General features: G+C 41.2%; 1 protein-coding gene across 1 annotated transcript in view; it reads right to left on the bottom strand.

The window, feature by feature from the left end:
• Positions 1–22186, bottom strand: part of LOC117497345 (SLIT-ROBO Rho GTPase-activating protein 1-like) — a 28052-nt gene extending 5866 nt beyond the window's left edge. Inside the window, 18 exon segments of the mRNA XM_034149308.1 lie at positions 121–200; positions 2055–2279; positions 4186–4291; positions 5088–5222; positions 5461–5538; positions 6168–6228; positions 7454–7487; positions 7578–7605; positions 7689–7773; positions 9395–9592; positions 11384–11485; positions 12394–12615; positions 14001–14129; positions 14378–14572; positions 17128–17190; positions 21410–21517; positions 21651–21705; positions 22029–22186. Coding sequence (XP_034005199.1) covers positions 121–200; positions 2055–2279; positions 4186–4291; positions 5088–5222; positions 5461–5538; positions 6168–6228; positions 7454–7487; positions 7578–7605; positions 7689–7773; positions 9395–9592; positions 11384–11485; positions 12394–12615; positions 14001–14129; positions 14378–14572; positions 17128–17190; positions 21410–21517; positions 21651–21705; positions 22029–22171 — 2047 coding nt within the window. The 5' untranslated portion in view covers positions 22172–22186.
• Positions 22187–24287: the final 2101 nt, after the last annotated feature.

Genomic DNA, 24287 nt, shown 5'->3' with positions numbered 1-24287 from the left:
AACCTCTCTCCAGCAGGGACACACACATCACACACACACACACACACACACACACACACACACACACACAGGGGGGGGGAGTGTGTGGGAGGATGTTGTGAAGGTCAGAGGTCGGCGTACCCTCGTCGCTGGTCTGAGTCTCGGTGCCTCCGTCAGGCTCTGCTTCCTCCAGAGCTCCTGGTTCACTGAAGGGACTCTCACTGAGGAAGAGGAGGAGGAGGAGGAGGAGGAGGAATAAGAAGAGGAAGAATCAGATGAACACAGGATCCGAAATGGAGGATGCACAGATGGAAGAAAAGGCTGCCAATGAAGCGTTTGGACAGCAGAACATGATTGTAGATTAACACTCTAAATACATTTCTAACTAAAACCAAAACCGCTGAAGAAAGACTAGTAACATTTCCCAATCTTTCAAAATGTCAAGCAAAACATTTCTATAATCTTGGGAGTGTTGTTTCTTAAATTAAAGGGTTCATATTCTGAATAATGTTCAAAAAGCTCTTTATTTTTCTCATGCTGCAGCACCTCTTTTCACCCTCTGTCTGAAACCAGAGCCCAGTCTGCTCTGATTGGTTAGCTGGCCGGCTCTGTTGTGATTGGTCAACCAGAGGCCTGTACTACGAAGCTGGTTCAACTTAACCTGGATATGTTGGAGTTAGCCGGTTGGCCCAATCCAAAACATACGCGCTTTGGCTAAACTGTACTACGACGCCGGTTATCAAGTGGATCGCTCAAGCCAGCCGTGTCCTATCTAGTTAGGTGCGCGTTCACATGAAAGGGGTGGTATTTGGAGCATTCGACCAATCTCAAACACGGACAAGCGTACTGACAGCGCAGCGTCATACTTCCTGAATGAAAAGTGAACTTTAATATTAGTCAAATATGAAGAAGTTAAACTTTAAACATCCATGACTTAAACACTTTATCCAGGATCAAAGCCACATAGCTGCACCTGCAAGGTGAATACAGCTGGTAAAAGAAAAAGTGTTTGAATGCGTACATTAACAGGTTTATGAAATCACTGCCCCGTCCAAGACACGAGTGGATCTGACTTTAATTACATTTGACTCGAGTGTTTCGTCAACTTAATGTGTTGCTTAAAATAATACTTCTGCATACAGTATGTGACACTGTGAGTGTTGCACGGCCAGATACGGCTCAAGAAGCTGACTCAGATAAGGAAATATATGATACATTATGATGTGATATGATATGAATGATAATGGGACACATCGACGTCTGCACTCACAGTGCCGCGGACTGTACTTAATGTTACTCTGATCCGGTTACTTATGTTGTGGCAGATATTTAAGTAAGCTTTCTTAACGCTAATGTTATAATAGTCAGATTGCTCTGAAGATGGGAGGGGATATTCTATTCATTTTCACGTTCAGACAGTCAGTTGATTTTTGCCGGCTGTCTTTCCTGCAACGGCAGTTTTTCTGTATTTCCTCTATCCTGTAATATGACTTGATCGCTTTAAACTCCGCACACGGAGCTCTGATTGGTCAGCAGGCGGTGCTTTCACTGAGTTGATCTCTTAGCCTGCCACCTAACCTGCTCCGGAGCAGGTTAGCCGCTCAGCATAAGTTACCATGGAAATCTAGCCCGCTAAAAAGAGAACCAGCATCGTAGGACCGGAAAGCCCGAGATTTCCCTGAATTTAGCCGGCTAAGCGAAAATCCAGCTTCGTAGTACAGGCCTCAGCTTAGAGATGTCCCGCCCCTTAGCCTATCACCTACAATGTGTTGGAGCGCTAGCCAATAGGAGCACGAGTGTTCCAAAGTGATGACACTGTGTTCCGGAACTTTGGGATTTTAGCCTTTTTCAGACCATTTACATGCACTAAAAACCTATATAACACACTACAAGGAAGGGGAAAACACCCCAAAAAACAGAATAGGGCCCCTTTAAGTAAAGTGTTCTGATTGGTCCCCTCACACCCCAAAAAACAGAATAGGGCCCCTTTAAGTGAAGTGTTCTGATTGGTCCTCTTTAATTAAAGTGTTCTGATTGGTCCTCTTTAAGTGAAGCGTTCTGATTGGTCCCCTCACCAGTACTGGTCCCCTGTCATGCACTTCTCGTAGACGGGCCCCGGCAGCTCCTTGGTGTCGGGGAAGATGTTGTCATGGTTGAGGATGACCGTCTTGATGACCTCATTAACGTGCGCCTGGCAGGCCACCTGGTCCAGGGCGTCGGGGGTGGGCAGCAGCGTCGGCCCGAACACGATGGCCAAGTTCCCAGAATCCATCATGTTCTCATCGCTGTACTGGGACAGACTGGGAGAAACATCGGGGAAATAAGTTCACTTTGAAAAGCTTTTTTTACACTTGGTTGTTTTCTGCTCACTTGTTGTTATTATCTAGACTAAAACCTCCAAACTTTCAAAATCTATGACGTGAAGCTCATAGATCGGAGTGTGTTTCATCAGAGTGTGAGTTTCATCAGAGTGTGAGTTTCATCAGAGTGTGAGTTTCATCAGAGTGTGAGTTTCATCAGAGTGTGTGTTTCATCAGAGTGTGAGTTTCATCAGAGTGTGAGTTTCATCAGAGTGTGTGTTTCATCAGAGTGTGAGTTTCATCAGAGTGTGTGTTTCATCAGAGTGTGTGTTTCATCAGAGTGTGAGTTTCATCAGAGTGTGAGTTTCATCAGAGTGTGAGTTTCATCAGAGTGTGTGTTTCATCAGAGTGTGAGTTTCATCAGAGTGTGTGTTTCATCAGAGTGTGAGTTTTATCAGAGTGTGAGTTTCATCAGAGTGTGAGTTTCATCAGAGAGTGTGTTTCATCAGAGTGTGTGTTTCATCAGAGTGTGTGTTTCATCAGAGTGTGTGTTTCATCGGAGTGTGTGTTTCATCAGAGTGTGTGTTTCATCAGAGTGTGAGTTTCATCAGAGTGTGAGTTTCATCAGAGTGTGAGTTTCATCAGTGTGTGTTTCATCAGAGTGTGTGTTTCATCAGAGTGTGAGTTTCATCAGAGAGTGAGTTTCATCGGAGTGTGAGTTTCATCAGAGTGTGTGTTTCATCAGAGTGTGTGTTTCATCAGAGTGTGTGTTTCATCAGAGTGTGTGTTTCATCAGAGTGTGAGTTTCATCAGAGTGTGAGTTTCATCAGAGTGTGTGTTTCATCAGAGAGTGAGTTTCATCAGAGTGTGAGTTTCATCAGAGTGTGTGTTTCATCAGAGTGTGAGTTTCATCAGAGAGTGAGTTTCATCAGAGTGTGTGTTTCATCAGAGTGTGTGTTTCATCGGAGTGTGAGTTTCATCAGAGTGTGTGTTTCATCAGAGTGTGAGTTTCATCAGAGTGTGTGTTTCATCAGAGTGTGTGTTTCATCAGAGTGTGAGTTTCATCAGAGAGTGAGTTTCATCAGAGTGTGTGTTTCATCAGAGTGTGTGTTTCATCAGAGTGTGAGTTTCATCAGAGTGTGAGTTTCATCAGAGTGTGTGTTTCATCAGAGTGTGTGTTTCATCGGAGTGTGAGTTTCATCAGAGTGTGTGTTTCATCAGAGTGTGAGTTTCATCAGAGTGTGTGTTTCATCAGAGTGTGTGTTTCATCAGTGTGTGTTTCATCAGAGTGTGAGTTTCATCAGAGAGTGAGTTTCATCAGAGTGTGTGTTTCATCAGAGTGTGAGTTTCATCAGAGTGTGAGTTTCATCAGAGTGTGTGTTTCATCAGAGAGTGAGTTTCATCAGAGTGTGAGTTTCATCAGAGTGTGTGTTTCATCAGAGTGTGAGTTTCATCAGAGAGTGAGTTTCATCAGAGTGTGTGTTTCATCAGAGTGTGTGTTTCATCGGAGTGTGAGTTTCATCAGAGTGTGTGTTTCATCAGAGTGTGAGTTTCATCAGAGTGTGTGTTTCATCAGAGTGTGTGTTTCATCAGAGTGTGTGTTTCATCAGAGTGTGAGTTTCATCAGAGAGTGAGTTTCATCAGAGTGTGTGTTTCATCAGAGTGTGTGTTTCATCAGAGTGTGAGTTTCATCAGAGTGTGAGTTTCATCAGAGTGTGAGTTTCATCAGAGTGTGAGTTTCATCAGAGTGTGTGTTTCATCAGAGTGTGAGTTTCATCAGAGTGTGTGTTTCATCAGAGAGTGAGTTTCATCAGAGTGTGAGTTTCATCAGAGTGTGAGTTTCATCAGAGTGTGAGTTTCATCAGAGTTTCATCAGAGTGTGAGTTTCATCAGAGTGTGTACTGACTGGTTGAGGAAGGCGAACAGGTATCTCATCACGATCAGAGTGGCCCTCGGGACGCCCAGCAGGATCTTACGGACACACTGAGCCCTCTCATACATGTTCTCTATTCCTGAAACACACACCAAAGAGCAGAGAGACGTCAACAACACAACAACACATTCGCAGAAATAAACAACAACATGTGAAACATCTCTGCTGAGGAGGAGACGCTGCAGAGAAGCAACGACAAAGAGTACGCTGAAGATAGAAGAGATGCATGCGGTATTTACATGAAATACAATTATATAACTAAAAACGGGGGAACAACGGAGCTGATCCAGATTTGCGTCCGATATGACGTAATATCTGAAATGTGGACCCACGGCCCAATCAGAAACGTTGCTATCAGAAACAATGCCTGACTGTTTTGGACGTAATATGGTCGGTGTTTACATTAGCATCGCTAACACTCAGAGCTAACCTGTACTGGAGAGCATGTGTGTGAAGAAGCAGGAAATAAAAAGGAACTCACCTTGTGGTATAACCGGCAAGAGAGAAAGCCTTTGAGCTCCATACTGTTTCAGAAACAATCCTTGATAATCCATGATATGGCGTTTCATCACGGCAGTATTTAGTTTAGACAGTAGCTGCCGGGTCCCGCTTGAGCTCAGACCCTCTTTTTTTATTTTTAGCAATTTTTTATTTTTGAAAGCTTTATACATAAAATCAGCACTTTTGAAACAGGAAGTGAAATAGAGGGATATGAGGCATGGCTAGAATGGGTGCTCTGTTTGGTATTTTGAGCAAAGCACATGTTTTTTATATATTTGTATATATCTGAGACCTATGCTATTGCCTAAAAATAGCATGATAGGTGACCTTTAAATAATGTGTCTCTGTGAGTGTTAGAGAGACGAGGGACTCACGGACGCAGGACAGCAGGTCATTGAACCTCTCTTTGGGGAACAGAGGGTTCTCTAAACCTCTGAAGTAAAGCTTCAACACCCCGGCCACAGAGTTGATGTCGTGGTTACTCTCCTCGTCGATCAGAGGGTCGTTTCCTTCAATGACAAACACACACAGAGAGAGAGAGGGAGAGTTAAACACTTCCTGGAGCTGTGGAGGAAATTCAAAGAATCAAAGAATCAAAGAATCAAAGTCAACTTTCAGTGTTACAGAGAGATCGAAATACCGTTGCCCCCAATCCCGAATACAAAAACAAATAACAACCTAACAGAGTAAAAGCCAATCAGAGTATAAGACTATATGTTTTAAATGATTATATGATGACAGGCTCACCTCTCTCGAAGGAGTTCTTGATGTCGTTCACCTCGACCTGGGACCCCGACACCCGGAATATTCCCTGATGCTGCAGACCTGAGGGAACAAAGACAAGTTTATAATGTTATTTATTCTATTTTCTTATTTATTTGTACTGATCACAGGGCTTTCAGGGCTCTGCAGGGTTCTTCTGTTTGCATTTTGCTAATTATTTATCTAATATAGCACTATTTGTATTTACTTGCACATCTCAAAACATTCTCTTGCACTATTTTATCTGTTTTATTTGTCCTATATATATTCATGTTGACTTCAGTTTTCCATTGCCATATATACACTGTAGCTAATGTGCACATGACATTAAAGCCTTGAATCTTCAACAAATCACTTTTAAGAACGTTTTAATACCAATTCAAATTCAATTTAATAGCTGTTTTACAACCATCCCAATAATAATATAATGTTTATTAAATAGCACCTTTTAAAAACATACATTACAAAGAGTTTCCACGAAGAAAAATAAAAGCAGAATCCAATATAATTGCAAGAAACGAGGAAAAAACTGAATTACATTTTAAAATAATTGTAAAAGTGAATTTAAAAAAGTGTGTTCTTAATAATAATGAATAATATTCAAGGTATGAAAGTGTGAAACTAACCACAAGGTAAAATAACACATCAATAGTCTCAATAATCCCATGGTATTAAAGGGACAGTGAACGCACCGTGCAGGTTGATGTAACGGATGCAGCTCTCCACAAGCAAGGGTATGGCTTTAGTTGAATCCTGAAAACACATCAACAACAACAACAGTTAGTTATTGTTTACACTTCAATTGTTTATTTTGGATCTGATGTTCTTATCGACTCTTGTTTCTGACATGTTCTATCCTAAATCACTGAGACACGCCCCTCTTTCCCTGCACACGTTAAAACATCTACGACATTTATTTACATTTTCCTTAAAGTTTGAAATGCTTTGAGTTCCTAGAAAGATTTACATTTTGAATTGTTTATTTCTATCTTCAATGGCTTGTCTTTTTATGCTGCTGCGACGCAAACATTTCCCAAATTGGGATCAATAAAGTACTTTTAGTATCTTTTATCTTTTTAAAAAACATCTCTCAAATATATAGAATTATATATAAATCCCTCTATAAGTACGCACGTCTCATCTCATGCCATCTTGTGGGTGTTTTTCACAGTATTGATGTATAACATGTCTAATATATGTCATATAATTAGGGTTGGGTATCGTTTGGATTTTAACGATTCCGGTTCTGATGCCGGTTCTGCTTTTCGATTCCGGTTCTTTTCGGTTCTCCATTCCGGTTCTTTGAGAGGGTAAAAAGAAGTCCCATGACAATTTCACTGGGAGAAAAATATATTTATGAAAACATTAAGTCAAATCTGTATTCCTATTTACAAATCACTTCATACTGTTTAATTGTGTTGCGGTTATTGAATACAATTATATTAAAATAATCTCTGCATTGTTTAGTTAGTTCTAAGTGGTGCAGATGGAGAATGTACAATTAGCCCAGTCTCCTCTGACGTTACACTGCAACCTGCCTGTGGGACAGAGTCCAACCACACATGTCCAACACATGTCCTGCAACACACATGCTGCAGCTGCCCTGCTGCTCACTGTTTGTAAAAGTACATCAATTGTATTTTCATTTAAATAATGTATTTTCTATACCCTGCTTCATAAACAATACTGACATCCCTGTGCTCCTCTCTCCGAGCGGCGAGATGCATTTCCTTAGGAATCGATAAGCAGAACCGAAACTAACATTTCTAAACGATACCGATGGAATTGAAATGTTGGAACCGGATTTCGGTACCCAACCCTACACGTAACGTAAAGCACAAATAAATGCCATTAATAATTATTACCTTTATATCAGAGTATCTGCAGCTCTTATGGAGACCCTGTGGTTTAATGTGGACCTTAAAAGAGGAAAAGACCCCCTGATGACCCCAAACACACAGAATAAAGGAGAGTCTACCTGATGCTTGCTATGGGAGTTCTTCCGCCCACGACTGAAACAATCAGAGAGAGAGACAGAGTGAGAAATGGACGAACAATTTGTATTAATATGAAATATATGAAAATACAGCATGACAGCATACCTGGTGGTGAGCAGCTCAGCTTTATATCCTGCAGGAGAAACACAGGTAAAGAGTTAAGGGGATTCATGTCTGTATTATTATTACATCTAACGAGGAAGAGGAGGGTCTCACCTTCGGCTAAAGCTTTCTTCAGGATGTCGTGTTTGGCCTGCAGCTTGGAGATCAGATTGCTTCCCTCCAGATACTCGCGGAATTTCTGAGGATTTCAAAAGTAGATTCTCTCTTAGTTAAGGTACAGTTTAAGTGTTTCTCACGGTGAAGTAGAAGAGCTCCGTCTCCTGCTGGTTAGTGTCTCTCTTAGTTAAGGTACAGTTTAAGTCTTATACTAAGTGTTTCTCACGGTGAAGTAGAAGAGCTCCGTCTCCTGCTGGTTCGTTTCTCTCTTAGTTAAGGTACAGTTTAAGTGTTTCTCACAGTGAAGTAGAAGAGCTCCGTCTCCTGCTGGTTAGTTTCTCTCTTAGTTAAGGTACAGTTTAAGTGTTTCTCACAGTGAAGTAGAAGAGCTCCGTCTCCTGCTGGTTAGTTTCTCTCTTAGTTAAGGTACAGTTTAAGTGTTTCTCACATGAAGTAGAAGAGCTCCGTCTCCTGCTGGTTAGTTTCTCTCTTAGTTAAGGTACAGTTTAAGTGTTTCTCACAGTGAAGTAGAAGAGCTCCGTCTCCTTGCTGGTTAGTTTCTCTCTTAGTTAAGGTACAGTTTAAGTGTTTCTCACAGTGAAGTAGAAGAGCTCCGTCTCCTGCTGGTTAGTTTCTCTCTTAGTTAAGGTACAGTTTAAGTGTTTCTCACAGTGAAGTAGAAGAGCTCCGTCTCCTGCTGGTTAGTTTCTCTCTTAGTTAAGGTACAGTTTAAGTGTTTCTCACAGTGAAGTAGAAGAGCTCCGTCTCCTGCTGGTTAGTTTCTCTCTTAGTTAAGGTACGGTTAAGTGTTTCTCACAGTGAAGTAGAAGAGCTCCGTCTCCTGCTGGTTAGTTTCTCTCTTAGTTAAGGTACAGTTTAAGTGTTTCTCACAGTGAAGTAGAAGAGCTCCGTCTCCTGCTGGTTAGTTTCTCTCTTAGTTAAGGTACAGTTTAAGTGTTTCTCACAGTGAAGTAGAAGAGCTCCGTCTCCTGCTGGTTAGTTTCTCTCTTAGTTAAGGTACAGTTTAAGTGTTTCTCACAGTGAAGTAGAAGAGCTCCGTCTCCTGCTGGTTAGTTTCTCTCTTAGTTAAGGTACAGTTTAAGTGTTTCTCACAGTGAAGTAGAAGAGCTCCGTCTCCTGCTGGTTAGTTTCTCTCTTAGTTAAGGTACAGTTTAAGTGTTTCTCACATGAAGTAGAAGAGCTCCGTCTCCTGCTGGTTAGTTTCTCTCTTAGTTAAGGTACAGTTTAAGTGTTTCTCACAGTGAAGTAGAAGAGCTCCGTCTCCTGCTGGTTAGTTTCTCTCTTAGTTAAGGTACAGTTTAAGTGTTTCTCACAGTGAAGTAGAAGAGCTCCGTCTCCTGCTGGTTAGTTTCTCTCTTAGTTAAGGTACAGTTTAAGTGTTTCTCACAGTGAAGTAGAAGAGCTCCGTCTCCTGCTGGTTGGTTCTCTCTTAGTTAAGGTACAGTTTAAGTGTTTCTCACAGTGAAGTAGAAGAGCTCCGTCTCCTGCTGGTTAGTTTCTCTCTTAGTTAAGGTACAGTTTAAGTGTTTCTCACAGTGAAGTAGAAGAGCTCCGTCTCCTGCTGGTTAGTTTCTCTCTTAGTTAAGGTACAGTTTAAGTGTTTCTCACAGTGAAGTAGAAGAGCTCCGTCTCCTGCTGGTTAGTTTCTCTCTTAGTTAAGGTACAGTTTAAGTGTTTCTCACGGTGAAGTAGAAGAGCTCCGTCTCCTGCTGGTTGGCTCTCTTCTTGGCGAGGCTCGGTTTGTTCAGATATCCGTCCGACACGCTGGACTTCACGGACTCAGAGGACGGGCTGTGAGTGAAGCTCTGAGAAACATCGAAGTCCTCGAGAACCGTCATGTCCTGCAGAGTGGAGAGGGTCGCCCCCCACGTCTTCTTCACCTGGTTAAAAGATAAGGGTTCAAACATTGAATGCACCAATGAGCAGAGATGGTAGAAGTACACACATCCTTTCCTCAAGTAGAAGTACAGATACTCGTGTTTAAAAATACTCTGGTGAAAGTAGAAGTACTGACTAAACTTCTTTACTCAAGTAAAGTAAAGAGGGCTTTGAAATGTCCTTCAGTAAAAAGTACCCATAACTAGCAGCTGTTTTAAAGAGTACCTGACCTCCCTTTATATTAATAGAACAATAATGTCATTGTTAGCTAATGAATGTTTCCATGCTGAACAACGGCAACATGACAACGTTTTCATTGGTCCCTCTTCTTTAGAGAAGACCAGGAAATGATGGATACACGGATCGTGTTCAAATCAATAGGCACGCAATGACTCTAAATAATAATGATCACGCCACCAAACACACATTCAAACTAAAGGAACCAGCCTGTTTGGAAATGTGAGAAGTAGAAAGTACAGGTATTTGTGTTCAACATGTAAGAAGTAGAAAGTACAGGTATTTGGGTTCAACATGTAAGAAGTAGAAAGTACAGGTATTTGAGTTCAACATGTAAGAAGTAGAAAGTACAGGTATTTGTGTTCAACATGTAAGAAGTAGAAAGTACAGGTATTTGTGTTCAACATGTAAGAAGTAGAAAGTACAGGTATTTGGGTTCAACATGTAAGAAGTAGAAAGTACAGGTATTTGTGTTCAACATGTAAGAAGTAGAAAGTACAGGTATTTGTGTTCAAAATGTAAGAAGTAGAAAGTACAGGTATTTGTGTTCAAGAAGAATTTCATTGCCATTTCTACACTGGAGCTTATGTTCATATGACAATAAAACTTATGAATTGAATTTTGAGTAGAAGAAAGGTGGCTTTTAGCCCTAATGCTGTATTAAAGGACGACTAAACTCTGCACTGAGCTTCTTGCTTCAGGAGGTATGCATTATGAATTAAATTCACGGTGGAGTTTCATTTTGCATAACCTTTGATGGTGTGTGTGTGTGTGTGTGTTTATGCCTGCTACATATGCAAAGTGTGTTTGTATTTACAGCGAGGATAATGGGTGTAAAAGAGCTTCTATTTGTACATGATAAGCAGGGTGTGTGTGTGTGTGTGTGTGTGTGTGTGTGTGTGTGTGTGTTTTGCTGAGGCGTGCAGATGCTGCTCATTAATCCAGACTCCTTCAGTATTTCTATAACCTTCAGGCTGAGTTAGCAGCTGCACACAAACACACACACACACACACACACACAAACACACACACACACACACACCACACCACACACACACACACACACACACACACTCACACACACACACACACACACACACACACACACACACCTACATTATTACCCATTATAACAGTATAAATTACCATGACTGTGCAGAGTTTTTAAATGTCAGATTAACATTTTATTTTGTAATCAGCGAGGGTTTTTAGCTTCTACAATGTCTTTGTTTAACACTAAGGGGACATACAGCCCAAAAAAATTAAATGTATTATTATTTGTAATATATACAGCGGTTGCTAACAAGTGTAAATGAACGCCCAACATTAGACACCTTTAGCTTAGCGGTGGTGACGTGAAGTCATGTGACCGTGCTGTAGTTCCTTTATAGCCCAACAGCTGAACAAAGGACTCCAACATCCCTGCACCATTCTACATCTGTATCATTTGGTGTGTTTGTGTGTGTGTGTGTGTGTGTGTGTGTGTGTGTGTGTGTGTGTGTGTGTGTGTGTGTGTGTGTGTGTGTGTGTGTGTGTGTGTGTGTGTGTGTGTGTACCTCTTCGTTCTCGATCTTCAGGGAGGCGAGGCGTGTCTGCAGCTGAGTGAGACGCAGCGTGAGCTCGGCCTGCAGCTGAGGCTGGGAGGCGATCTGGGTCACCTGACAGGAAGTGAAACAAGCAGGACATTAATCACCAGAGAAAATACAATATATTGATATCTATTGATATGTGTTGTAAGATGAATAATATAGTGCAATAACACTTATTATGCTTATTATTATCATCACTTATTATTATTAACACTCACTTATTATGCTATATTAGAACAATATATTATAGGGCCATATCTATAAAAAACATGTCTCTGAAGTGTTTTGCTCAAAATACCAAACAGATCATTCTAGCCTCAAACCAATCTATTTCAGCTGTTACTAAAGTGCTGATTCTGGGTACGTAGCTCTGGGGCCACGCCCCCTTTGAGCTACTGACTGCAGAGAGAGAGAAGCAGAAACTTAGCTAAATGCTGCCGTGATGAAACGCCATCATGTTCCAAACCACATCAAGGATTCTCTCTGAAACAGTATGGAGCTCAAAGGCTTTCTCTCTTGCCGGTTATACCACAAGGTGAGTTCCTTTTTATTTCCTGCTTCTTCACACACATGCTCTCCAGTACAGGTTAGCTCTGAGTGTTAGCCATGCTAATGTCAACACCGACCATATTACGTCCAAAACAGTCGGGCATTGTTTCTGATAACAACGTTTCTGATAGGCCTGTGGGTCCACCACGTGGGTGCCATCCGATATGACGTAAATTACGTCATATCGGACGCAAATCTAGATCAGCTCGTTGTTCCCCCGTTTTTAGAGATTTGGGTACGGAGGAAAAGAGAGAGGGTTTTATTTCCTGACGCTGCGTGAGTTCCCTGACACACCGGGAACACATGTTTATGTATAAAAGACATCAAAAAGTGCATTTTGCATGATAGGTCCCCTTTAAGTGACGTTTTTGTATCTGGATACCAATTTATAAAAACTAGTTTCTAATAAAGTAAAGTGTGATACTGACTGCGTCTCCCATGTGTGACTGGAAGCTGAATCGTGCGGGGGGACAGAAGGCGGTGGGGTAGAGGCCCAGCAGACGCTGCCGGTCCCGGGCTGGATCCAGACCCTCCACCGCCCCCTCCAGAACCTCCAGGCCCGCCCGCCTCGAGGCCTCCAGGCTCAGCTCTGCAGACAGGTATGTCCTCAGGGCCCGGCTCAGACTGGAGTGGTACCCTAGGTCACAGCACTGAGGAAACACAACCAGAACCAATCATATTTAGTTCAGTTAAAGTAAGGTCACAGCACTGGGGAGAAGAACCAGAACCAATCATATTTGGTTCAGTTAAAGTAAGGTCACAGCACTGGGGAGAAGAACCAGAACCAATCATATTTGGTTCAGTTAAAGTAAGCTCACAGCACTGGGAAACACAACCAGAACCCTTTAAATATACACATAATATACATTTCACTTTATTTATCCCCTAGGTCACAGCACTGACTTATTGGCTTATTTTGAAGGTGAGTGATGATGAACAAATTACTAAACTGCCAGTGCCTCGAGCTAATTGGCTAAAAGACAATAACAATTATAGTTAAAGTAGGCTACTAGCTAATGGATAAGTTAGCTGAAGGTTTAGCTAAGGTAATTTATCATGGGCATACAGGCTAATGTACTGAATTTAAGGGGAGACACTTAAGGTGAATACAGTAAAATGTGTATCTAATAACGTCATCACAATCGCCACATTGATATGCAGATTAGGCGTTAACTAGCTTTAATTAAAATGCGCTAATTTGCATGCAGTTACCGAGGCATTGCAGGTGAAAAGGATAGAACAACAAAACACATCACCTCAACTTCCCAGATAGTTACTTACGTCAAGTCAGTGTTTTCCCCTGAAATGTTATGTTTAAATGCAGATTAGCTTTAAACCTATAGATTAATTCAGACATAATAAAACGAACACCATTTATATGTTTCTTGGAAGTTTTATTTCCATTAGAGTGAAAGAAAACATGGAAGCAAAATAGACCAAAATAACTAAATGTATAGTACATGAAAAAACTGTAATGTCCTTAAACAGTAACTTCATAATTTTGATTGTTGGCTGCTCATTTAATAACTATTAATTGTACTAGTTTGTTGTCTGCTCTTGTGCGTAGCTGTAGTGAATACTAAAGAAGACCATTGTCTCTGTGTTAGCTGATTATTTTGTAGAATTCTGTTGAGTATTAAACACTTGCGTGAGTGTGAGGGTATTCAAATACATTGGTCAGTAAGTCAGAGATGTGCAACTATATTTAACTTTTCGTTTTAAATTTTCTTTTTATAAATGATTATGGGAAGTGGCCTTTTTCTCACTTGAGCACCCGCCCCCCAAAATGTCTGTGCACGTCCCTGTGCCTGAATGCTATAAATGCCTTTTATTCCTGCAGAGAATCATCGCAGCGTGAAAGAAGGTTTGTCGAAGGAGAAGGAACAGTTTCTACTTTCTGCTCCAGCGACTTCAAACAGGACATTTAATTAAACTTTAATAGATCCTTTTTGAGTCCTTTAGGACAGCATTTGAACTTGTGACGGTGTTCCCGTTTCCTCTGCTCCATGAATGAATAAAATAAAGAGCGTCTCACGTCGATGATGTCTGGCAGGTCGTGGATGTAGTATTTGAAGACGGAGGCGTTGGTGGCCTCGAGAGTCAGAAGATACTCGTTCCTCGCCTTCAGAGTCTTCAGTTTGTTCTCAGAGTACTTCGCCTTCCTCTGGGGGAGAAACAAACACACATTATCAGCAAAAAGGAAACATTAACCAGCTGAAAGAAAGATGAACTGTCAGTTCCCCGTCTCACTTGAATCAGGGATATAGTTTATATATTGTATTTAAATAATAAATATAGTATAGAAAAGTACAAATGTGAATTAATGTTAAAATGAAATGTCTCAGTGTTTAACGATTGTTTCCTCCGTTGCAGTGAAACATGGCTGCCGTTCAGATAATTAACCGTCCCTACCTTCTCCCTCATCTTCTCCATCTTGCGGGCGGCGTTGCGTCTCTGATGGCGCTCCTCGATCCTGAGTCCGAACACAGGCTCCGCCCCCCCGGACCCCCCCGCCCCCTTCACGCGGCCCTCCTGACGCTCCGCCTCCCGCAGCTTGGTCTCCGCACTGATCGTCTCCACGTGGTACATGTGGTACGTCTTCATCACCTGGGAACATAAGGACATTATAACTACATTAGTAACATCACGTCGTTAGTTCATCAAATTAAGGGACATCTTTTCCCAGAAATATTCGCAAATGTTGATTATTCTTTTTTTTTTGGCCCCATCAAAATGTTTTGGATTGATACAGTATCTAAGAAATTAATGTAATGATAATAATATGTAACATGCTTGTTTAAAATTGAAATAACTATGTTTATATACTAGGGATGGGAACGATTAATCGAATATTCAAAATTATTCAGGTATTCGAATATGAGAATATGAGTTATGAATATTTTTATTGTAATTCTTTTTCTTTTTTGGGAGGGGTGCCTAAGTTGATTACATATGATCAAATGGAATAATTCAATGTATACGACAGTGCCATAGCTAAGTGTGTTAGGTCTAAAGGTGTGTTTTGCTCCGCTCACCGGCCCCTCACAGCGGGCAGAGCTGCAGGTGCTGATCTCTCTCTCTCGTGTCCGGTTATACTTCACTCGCGTTTATGTCCAAATCCATCAGATCTAGCTAGTTCTAGCTAATGATATGTCTGCAGCCCCTCCCTACACGCAGATCACGCAGACTCAAACCTCATCTTATGCCCACATTCCAGCTGAGAGGGTCTTCTCTACAGCTGGCCTGATTGTGAATCGCCTCCGCACCCGCCTCTCCCCTGACACATGCTCATATTCTTAAACAAGAATGAGTATTGAATAGCTGCATTCTGTGCATAGGCCCAGAGGTTGTTGATCTCTGTTGTGATAGGGTCACGTTACCCTAACCCGTGATGTTGTTCCTGTATGATCCCTCTTTCATTTAAAAACCACGTTATGTTTTAAGCATGAAAGCTGTAGGCCTATAGCTGTCAACTGTTCAAACTGTGATCACCAGTTCAATACATTTGACTAATTCGACTTGGTTTCTATACTTATTTGGACATGTATTTATTTATTTTTCAAATTTTTATTTTTTTTTGTCAACATTTTTCCCACATTTTCTTTTTTTTATAGGATATGTACATTTCGGTTAATCGGTTAACCTTTTTTTTTTGGGGTCGAATATTCGAATATACATTTGCTTTCAAATTCCCATCCCTATTATATACACATAAGAAGTTAAACTAAATATTGCAATAAAAACGATAAAAAGTAGATTAAATTGTAAATTGTGTTTAATGATTTTTAGGGTTTAACGATACTTTTTAAAAACATTTTTAAACATGTTTCCTGTTTCCATCTCATCGGCAACGGCAGCCCATAATAACTCAGCCTCTCAGAGACATGCACTGGAAACATGTTTTTATTCTTCAAGGTGAACAGACCCGCTGAGTGTCTGAGGAAGAGCTTTCAGACCTTAACATCTTAGGTTTGTCGAGAAAACAACAACAACAACAACAAATGTGTTTAGACTTGTTAAAGACCAGAGGCCTGTACTACGACGCTGGTTCAACCTAACCTGGATATGTTTGAGTTAGCCGGTTGGCCCAATCCAAAACATACGCGCTCTGGCTAAGCTGTACTACGACGCTGGTTATCAAGTGGATCGCTCAAGCCAGCCGTGTCCTATCTAGTTAGGTGCGCGTTCACATGAAAGGGGTGGTATTTGGAGCATTCGACCAATCTCAAACATGGACAAGCGTACTGACAGCGCAGCGTCATACTTCCTGAATGAAAAGTGAACTTTAATATTAGTCAAATATGAAGAAGTTAAACTTTAAACATCCATGACTTAAACACTTTATCCAGGATCAAAGCCACATAGCTGCACCTGCAAGGTGAATACAGCTGGTAACAGAGAAAGTGTTTGAATGCGTACATTAACAGGTTTATGAAATCACTGCCCCGTCCAAGACACGATCTGACTTTAATTACATTTGACTCGAGTGTTTCATCAACTTAATGTGTTGCTTAAAATAATACTTCTGCATACAGTATGTGACACTGTGAGTGTTGCACGGCCAGATACGGCTCAGCTGACTCAGATAAGGAAATATATGATACATTATGATGTGATATGATATGAATGATAATGGGACACATCGACTTCTGCACTCACAGTGCCGCGGACTGTACTTAATGTTACTCTGATCCGGTTACTTATGTCATGGCAGATATTTAAGTAAGCTTTCTTAACGCTAATGTTATAATAGTCAGATTGCTCTGAAGATGGGAGGGGATATTCTATTCATTTTCACGTTCACACAGTCAGTTGATTTTGGCCGGCCGTCTTTCCTGCAACGGCAGTTTTTCTGTATTTCCTCTATCCTGTCATATGAATTGATCGCTTTAAACTCCGCACACGGAGCTCTGATTGGTCAGCAGGCGGTGCTTTCACTGAGTTGATCTCTTAGCCTGCAACCTAACCTCCTCCTGAGGAGGTTAGCCGCTCAGCATAAGTTACCATGGAGATCTAGCCCGCTAAAAAGAGAACCAGCGTCGTAGGACCGGAAAGCCCGAGTTTTCCCTGAAGTCAGCCGGCTAAGAGAAAATCCGGCTTCGTAGTACAGGCCTCTGATGTAAGGACATTAGGAATGTGATCCGTGTGTTGAATCTACTCACGGTGTAAAGCTCGTTGAGAAGCTTCATGAGGTCTTCCTGCAGCTGGAAGATGATCTCCTTACTCTGAAAGAAGAGGGGAAATACATTATTAAAGAGGCACTATTGTGTTATCTGTCCTGTAGTGTGTTCTATACAGTAGGTTTTAAATGGTCTGTGAAGGGTAACATCGAAAATTGCCGGAAAATAGCATCAATGTGTAACACTCGCGCGACAACAAATACTGATATGAACCTGAACATCAGCAGGAGAGGACTCTTTAAAGTAGAGACACTACATACTGATATACACCTGAACATCAGCAGGAGAGGACTCTTTAAAGTAGAGACACTACATACTGATATACACCTGAACATCAGCAGGAGAGGACTCTTTAAAGTAGAGACACTACATACTGATATACACCTGAACATCAGCAGGAGAGGACTCTTTAAAGTAGAGACACTACATACTGATATACACCTGAACATCAGCAGGAGAGGACTCTTTAAAGTACAGACACTACATACTGATATACACCTGAACATCAGCAGGAGAGGACTCTTTAAAGTAGAGACACTACATTCTGATATACACCTGAACATCAGCAGGAGAGGACTCTTTAAAGTAGAGACACTACATACTGATATACACCTGAACATCAGCAGGAGAGGACTCTTTAAAGTAGAGACACTACATACTGATATACACCTGAACATCAGCAGGAGAGGACTTTTTAAAGTAGAGACACTACATACTGATATACACCTGAACATCAGCAGGAGAGGACTCTTTAAAGTAGAGACACTACATACTGATATACACCTGAACATCAGCAGGAGAGGACTCTTTAAAGTAGAGACACTACATACTGATATACACCTGAACATCAGCAGGAGAGGACTCTTTAAAGTAGAGACACTACATACTGATATACACCTGAACATCAGCAGGAGAGGACTCTTTAAAGTAGAGACACTACATACTGATATACACCTGAACATCAGCAGGAGAGGACTCTTTAAAGTAGAGACACTACATACTGATATACACCTGAACATCAGCAGGAGAGGACTCTTTAAAGTAGAGACACTACATACTGACAAAATAATGCCTCCATAAAGAATCAGTTCAATCTCAGAGCTTCGCCCCCTGCTTTAAACAGCTCTCAGTATTAATATTACATTATGATAAAACGACTATGATTCCCATCCCTCGTTCCCATGGCGCCCGCTGAGAATCAGCTGAGCCCGTCGCCATGGCCACAGGGCTGTCGCCGTTGTCATGGCGTCTCCTCCTTAGCGCAGTGTGTGTGTGTGTGATGGAGGTCTTTCCGTTTATAGCCGCTGCACTTTAGTCGGGATGAATAAAAAACGAGCCGGAGGAACGATTAATAATGAACGCAGAGAGCTAAAGTTAGAGTGTGTGTGTGTGTGTGTGTGTGTGTGTGTGTGTGTGTGTGTGTGTGGTGTGTGTGTGTGTGTGTATGTGTATGTGTGTGTGTGTGTGTGTGTGTGTGTGTGTGTGTGTGTGTGTGTGTGTGTGTGTGTGTGTGTGTGTGTGTGTGTGTGTGTGTGTGTGTGTGTGTGTGTTAAACTCTGACGAGGCAGCAGAGAAAACCCCAGGGGAAAACAGACTTTACTTTTCATTAAAATCAACGAGTACTTCAAATAAAAAGCCTCCAGCTCAGCAACACTAAAGTGCTTTCACTTTACTTGGGTATTTTTACTGTCAAATGATCATATAATCATTTAAATCATATATATAGATTATGTCTTATACTCTGATTGCCTTTTACTCGGTTAAATAGTAGTTTTAGTTCATTAATCATTTATCAGTTTCTCTTAAGGGAATTTGAATTTCCTCCACACGTTTATTTAAGATACTTATCACATTAAGATTTCACACACAAAACATGTAATTAATTTTAAAGATATCGTAATGTTTCCATCTTAAACAACCATACATATATATGAAGTTGTGTGAGCTCATTATCAAGGTATTATTACATGGCTTAGTTGAATACTCGATTCTGATTGGTCAATTCAGAACACGTGACACGTTGTTAATCCAGTAGTACAGACCGCTGTCAAGGATTTATTGACCGTTGTTAAGGACGCTCACATCTGCACAAAGAAGTCCGGTCGATTTAACTGAATAACTGACAAGACAAGAGCGACAAGCAAACAGCGGAGAAGTAACGGGGCAGAAACCCTCCTTTTTACGCAGCGGTCCAGACATAGACATCAAACGGCAAAACATATTCAGTTGCCAGTGACTTTGGCATTAGGGCAGGGATATCTAGATCCTTCCCAAGGTTTGACATAATGAATTGTGCTACTTTTAAAGCAAGCAACGATGTTTTCAAATCTGTAATCAAAAAGCTCCGCCTTCCTGCCGTTGCTACGTATTTCAAACGGTAACAACGGACTATTTTTCTTAGCGGATGCATGTCAATTTAAATCAACTATTTTTTAAAGGGGACCTATCATGCAAAATGCACTTTTGTACGTCTTTTATACATGAATATGTGTCCCCGGTGTTCCAGGGAACTCACCAAGTGTCAGAAAACACAACCCTCTCTATTTTCCTCCATACCCAAATCTCTAAAAAAGGGGCTGCAACGGATCTGATAAAAACTGATCCAGATTTGAACACTGTCCTGACGTCAGGACAGTGGCGCTACGGCTATTGGGCCAACTCCACCAATCAGGAGGAGACAGACACGGCCATTGCCGTTCGAAAGCGCTGGAGACGCTGTAGTACATATGCCAGGCCTGTAGATGGTGCTGTTCTCACAGAATCTGCCCTTGCTAAAACAGAGCTATAAATTGTCAAATTGAGCAAAATGAGGCATGGCTAAAATGCATGATCTGTTTGGTATTTTGAAAAAAAAAAGTATAAATATGCCTTATATACTGTAGGTATGGTCCTACACTATATTATTCAAATATAGCATGATAGGTCCACTTTAAATCAATAAAAACATTTTCTAAATCCATAAAAGCGTCGGGATCCTGATCAGCCTATCGGGTGTTCTTTTACCGCCTCGCTGCACATTAACCCTTACATATTCAACATTAAAAAACAGTAATAATAAGACATAAGGTTTTGAGGACATCATTCTATATATAAATGTGTGATTTAAGGACATTTCTTATTTCTCGAACATATTTTAGTCGACGTGTTCGTTAGTTTTCGGGAACATTTTAAATACATTGATTCATACATTTTTAAAAGAGTAATTCCACATTATTTCACTTCCGATTTTTTGTATAAATCCAGCCGTTAAAGAAGCCTTTAAATCTGCATTAAAGTAGATTTTGCTGACACTTCCATACTTACAGATAAGACCTTTATATATGGAAGTAGCAGGACTTTTACCATTAATGAAGTGTTTTTATAGTGCAGTATTCCTACTACTTCTTCCACTTGAATCCACCACCATGTCCCTTATGATCTGTAATAAAAGCCCTGCAATATGATATTAATGAAACACGTATTTTCCTCCATATTGTACGGTAAACTTCAGGATTTATAACCTTTTCTCTCCCTCTTTCTGCACAGTCATGGTTCGCGCCCGACTGCACATCCATCACTGCGACAGATTTAAAGCCTCTGAGGGGAATTATGGGATTCCTACAGGAACATATATATCGATTTACGGTAAAACGTTTCGGTTATATCGCCAATAAAACACCTTAATTAAGGTTTATTACAGAGGAGCCGTGTCAGAGGATGAAACACCCGGAGACTAAGTGCTACAGACGAAAAAAAAAAGCCGTAAAACCCACAAAATGCTCGTAAAAGTATGAATTGCTTCCTCTGAAGACGTGAATCGTGAAAAGAAGATGGCATATATATAGTTTCATGGTCAAAAAAGGCTCAGTCATTTCTTAAAACGGCTCGCTGGGGTTTTCAAATCACACAAGAGGAACATGTTTGGGGAGTTTTATCAGACGGTGTGTGTGTGTGTGTGTGTGTGTGTGTGTGTGTGTGTGTGTGTGTGTGTGTGTGTGTGTGTGTGTGTTTGTGTGTATGTGTGTGCGTGTGTGTGAACTTTCCCAACGGAGATCAATAAAGGTTTATCTTATCTCATGTACACACTTATATTAGTGGGATGTTCCCTTCATCAGCCAGGAGAGACTACTGGGATATTTAATGCATGTAAGCGTTGGTAGTGATGTGTGTGTGTGTGTGTGTGTGTGTGTGTGTGTGTGTGTGTGTGTGTGTGTGTGTGTGTGTGTGTGTGTGTGTGTGTGTGTGTGTGTGTGTGGCTCGGAGGAATAAAGGTGTGTGTGCTGACCCTCTTGAGCAGGCGCGCTGAATCCTCGCTGATGTGTGTGAGGCGGGAGATGACGTTGTTCAGGTAGAGGTCGCTCAGGGTGGCGTGGTCCTTACTCTCCCTCCTCACCTGGGGGGGAGAGAGAGAGAGAGAGAGAGAGAGAGAGAGAGAGAGAGAGAGAGAGAGAGAGAGAGAGAGAATTATCTCTGGTGTTTCTCATCTCTGTGGTTATTAAAGAGTCTCTGAACACAGCGGTTCTGACCTGGTTCAGCAGCAGGTACCAGCAGTTCACCGGAGAGAGCAGGTTCTGGTCCTTCCTGGAAGCACAAATACAGACAATCATTTTAAAATAATGTTTCATTTTATTTTTGTTAATAGAAACAAATATTTTTGGTTCATATCATTTTGTTTTTTAAATACAATTTATTTAACACATTTTTTTATTTTTTTTATTAATGCAATTTTATTTTAATATAATTTAAATGTTCTTTTTGTACATATCATTTTGCTTTTATATGTGTATTTGTATATTTGAATTACAATAATTACAATATAATGACTAAATATTACATAAATTCAAGCAAACACACGTGATGTATGTGCCTTTGTATGTGTTGTTGTTGTTGTTGTTTATGCCTACTTGTACTGCTGATGGTCCTTGGTGCTGCGAGTCTTGGCCATGAACCTCTCGGCCAGTTTCTCCAGGTTTCTGGAATATTCCGTCTCGATCTCTGACTTTTTCCTGAAGAAATCCTGAAGATCCTGAAGCAGCTGAACGCGCATCTCCGTCTGCTGCTCGAGACACCGCTGCTGCTCCACCAGCTGCAGACGCCTCATCTAACACACACACACACACACACACCACACACACACCACACACACACACAACTACACACACACACACACACACACACACACACACACACACACCACACACACACCCACCACACTACACACTACCACACACACACACACACACAGACACACACACACACACCACACACACACACACACACACAACACACACACACACACACACCACACACATACACCACACACACACACACACACACACATTACACACACACACACACACACACACACACCACACACACACACACACACACAGGGAAAAAGTACACACATCCTTTACTCAAGTAGAAGTACAGATACTCGTGTTTAAAAATACAAGTAGAAGTACTGACTAAACTTCTTTACTCAAGTAAAAGTAAAGAGGGCTTTGAAATGTACTTCAGTAAAAAGTACCCATAACTAGCAGCTGTTTTAAAGAGTACCTGACCTCCCTTTATATTAATAGAACAATAATGTCATTGTTAGCTAATGAATGTTTCCATGCTGAACAACGGCAACATGACAACGTTTTCATTGGTCCCTCTTCTTTAGAGAAGACCTGAGGCCTGTACTACGAAGCTGGATTTTCTCTTAGCCGGCTGACTTCAGGGAAATCTCGGGCTTTCCGGTCCTACGACGCTGGTTCTCTTTTTAGCGGGCTAGATCTCCATGGTAACTTATGCTGAGCGGCTAACCTCCTCGGGAGCAGGTTAGGTTGCAGGCTAAGAGATCAACTCAGTGAAAGCACCGCCTGCTGACCAATCAGAGCTCCGTGTGCGGAGTTTAAAGCGATCAATTCATATTACAGGATAGAGGAAATACAGAAAAACTGCCGTTGCAGGAAAGACGGCCGGCAAAAATCAACTGACTGTTTGAACGTGAAAATGAATAGAATATCCCCTCCCATCTTCAGAGCAATCTGACTATTATAACATTAGCGTTAAGAAAGCTTACTTAAATATCTGCCACGACATAAGTAACCGGATCAGAGTAACATTAAGTACAGTCCGCGGCACTGTGAGTGCAGACGTCGATGTGTCCCATTATCATTCATATCATATCACATCATAATGTATCATATATTTCCTTATCTGAGTCAGCTGAGCCGTATCTGGCCGTGCAACACTCACAGTGTCACATACTGTATGCAGAAGTATTATTTTAAGCAACACATTAAGTTGACGAAACACTCGAGTCAAATGTAATTAAAGTCAGATCGTGTCTTAGACGGGGCAGTGATTTCATAAACCTGTTAATGTACGCATTCAAACACTTTTTCTTTTACCAGCTGTATTCACCTTGCAGGTGCAGCTATGTGGCTTTGATCCTGGATAAAGTGTTTAAGTCATGGATGTTTAAAGTTTAACTTCTTCATATTTGACTAATATTAAAGTTCACTTTTCATTCAGGAAGTATGACGCTGCGCTGTCAGTACGCTTGTCCGTGTTTGAGATTGGGCGAATGCTCCAGATACCACCCCTTTCATGTGAACGCGCACCTAACTAGATAGGACACGGCTTGGCTTGAGCGATCCACTTGATATACCAGCGTCGTAGTACAGTTTAGCGAGAAGCGCGTATGTTTTGGATTGGGCCAACCGGCTAACTCAAACATATCCAGGTTAGGAAAAATCCGGCTTCGTAGTACAGGCCTCAGGAAAATGATGGATACACGGATCGTGTTCAAATCAATAGGCACGCAATGACTCTAAATAATTAATGATCACGCCACCAAACACACATTCAAACTAAGGAACCAGGCCTGTTTGGGAGGAAATGTAAGAAGTAGAAAAGTACAGGTATTTGTGTTCAACATGTAAGAAGTCAAAGTAAAAAGTCGTCAGAAAAATAAGTAGTGGAGTAAAGTACTGATACCAGAAACATGTACTTAAGTACAGTCACGAAGTATTTGTACTCCACTACTTCCCACCTCTGCGCACGTTACAGCACGTTGCCCATAAACTACATGTCCCACAATGCATCTCATTTTGTGACATGCGCACTGAAGAGACTTCTGCTTTCAGACGTAGTTAATTATGAAGCTATTA

This window comes from Trematomus bernacchii, unplaced genomic scaffold (assembly GCF_902827165.1).
Source record: "Trematomus bernacchii unplaced genomic scaffold, fTreBer1.1, whole genome shotgun sequence".
In the NCBI taxonomy this organism is placed as follows: domain Eukaryota; kingdom Metazoa; phylum Chordata; class Actinopteri; order Perciformes; family Nototheniidae; genus Trematomus; species Trematomus bernacchii.
Note: the sequence above shows the minus strand (reverse complement) of the source record. Positions and strands in the feature narration are given on the sequence as shown.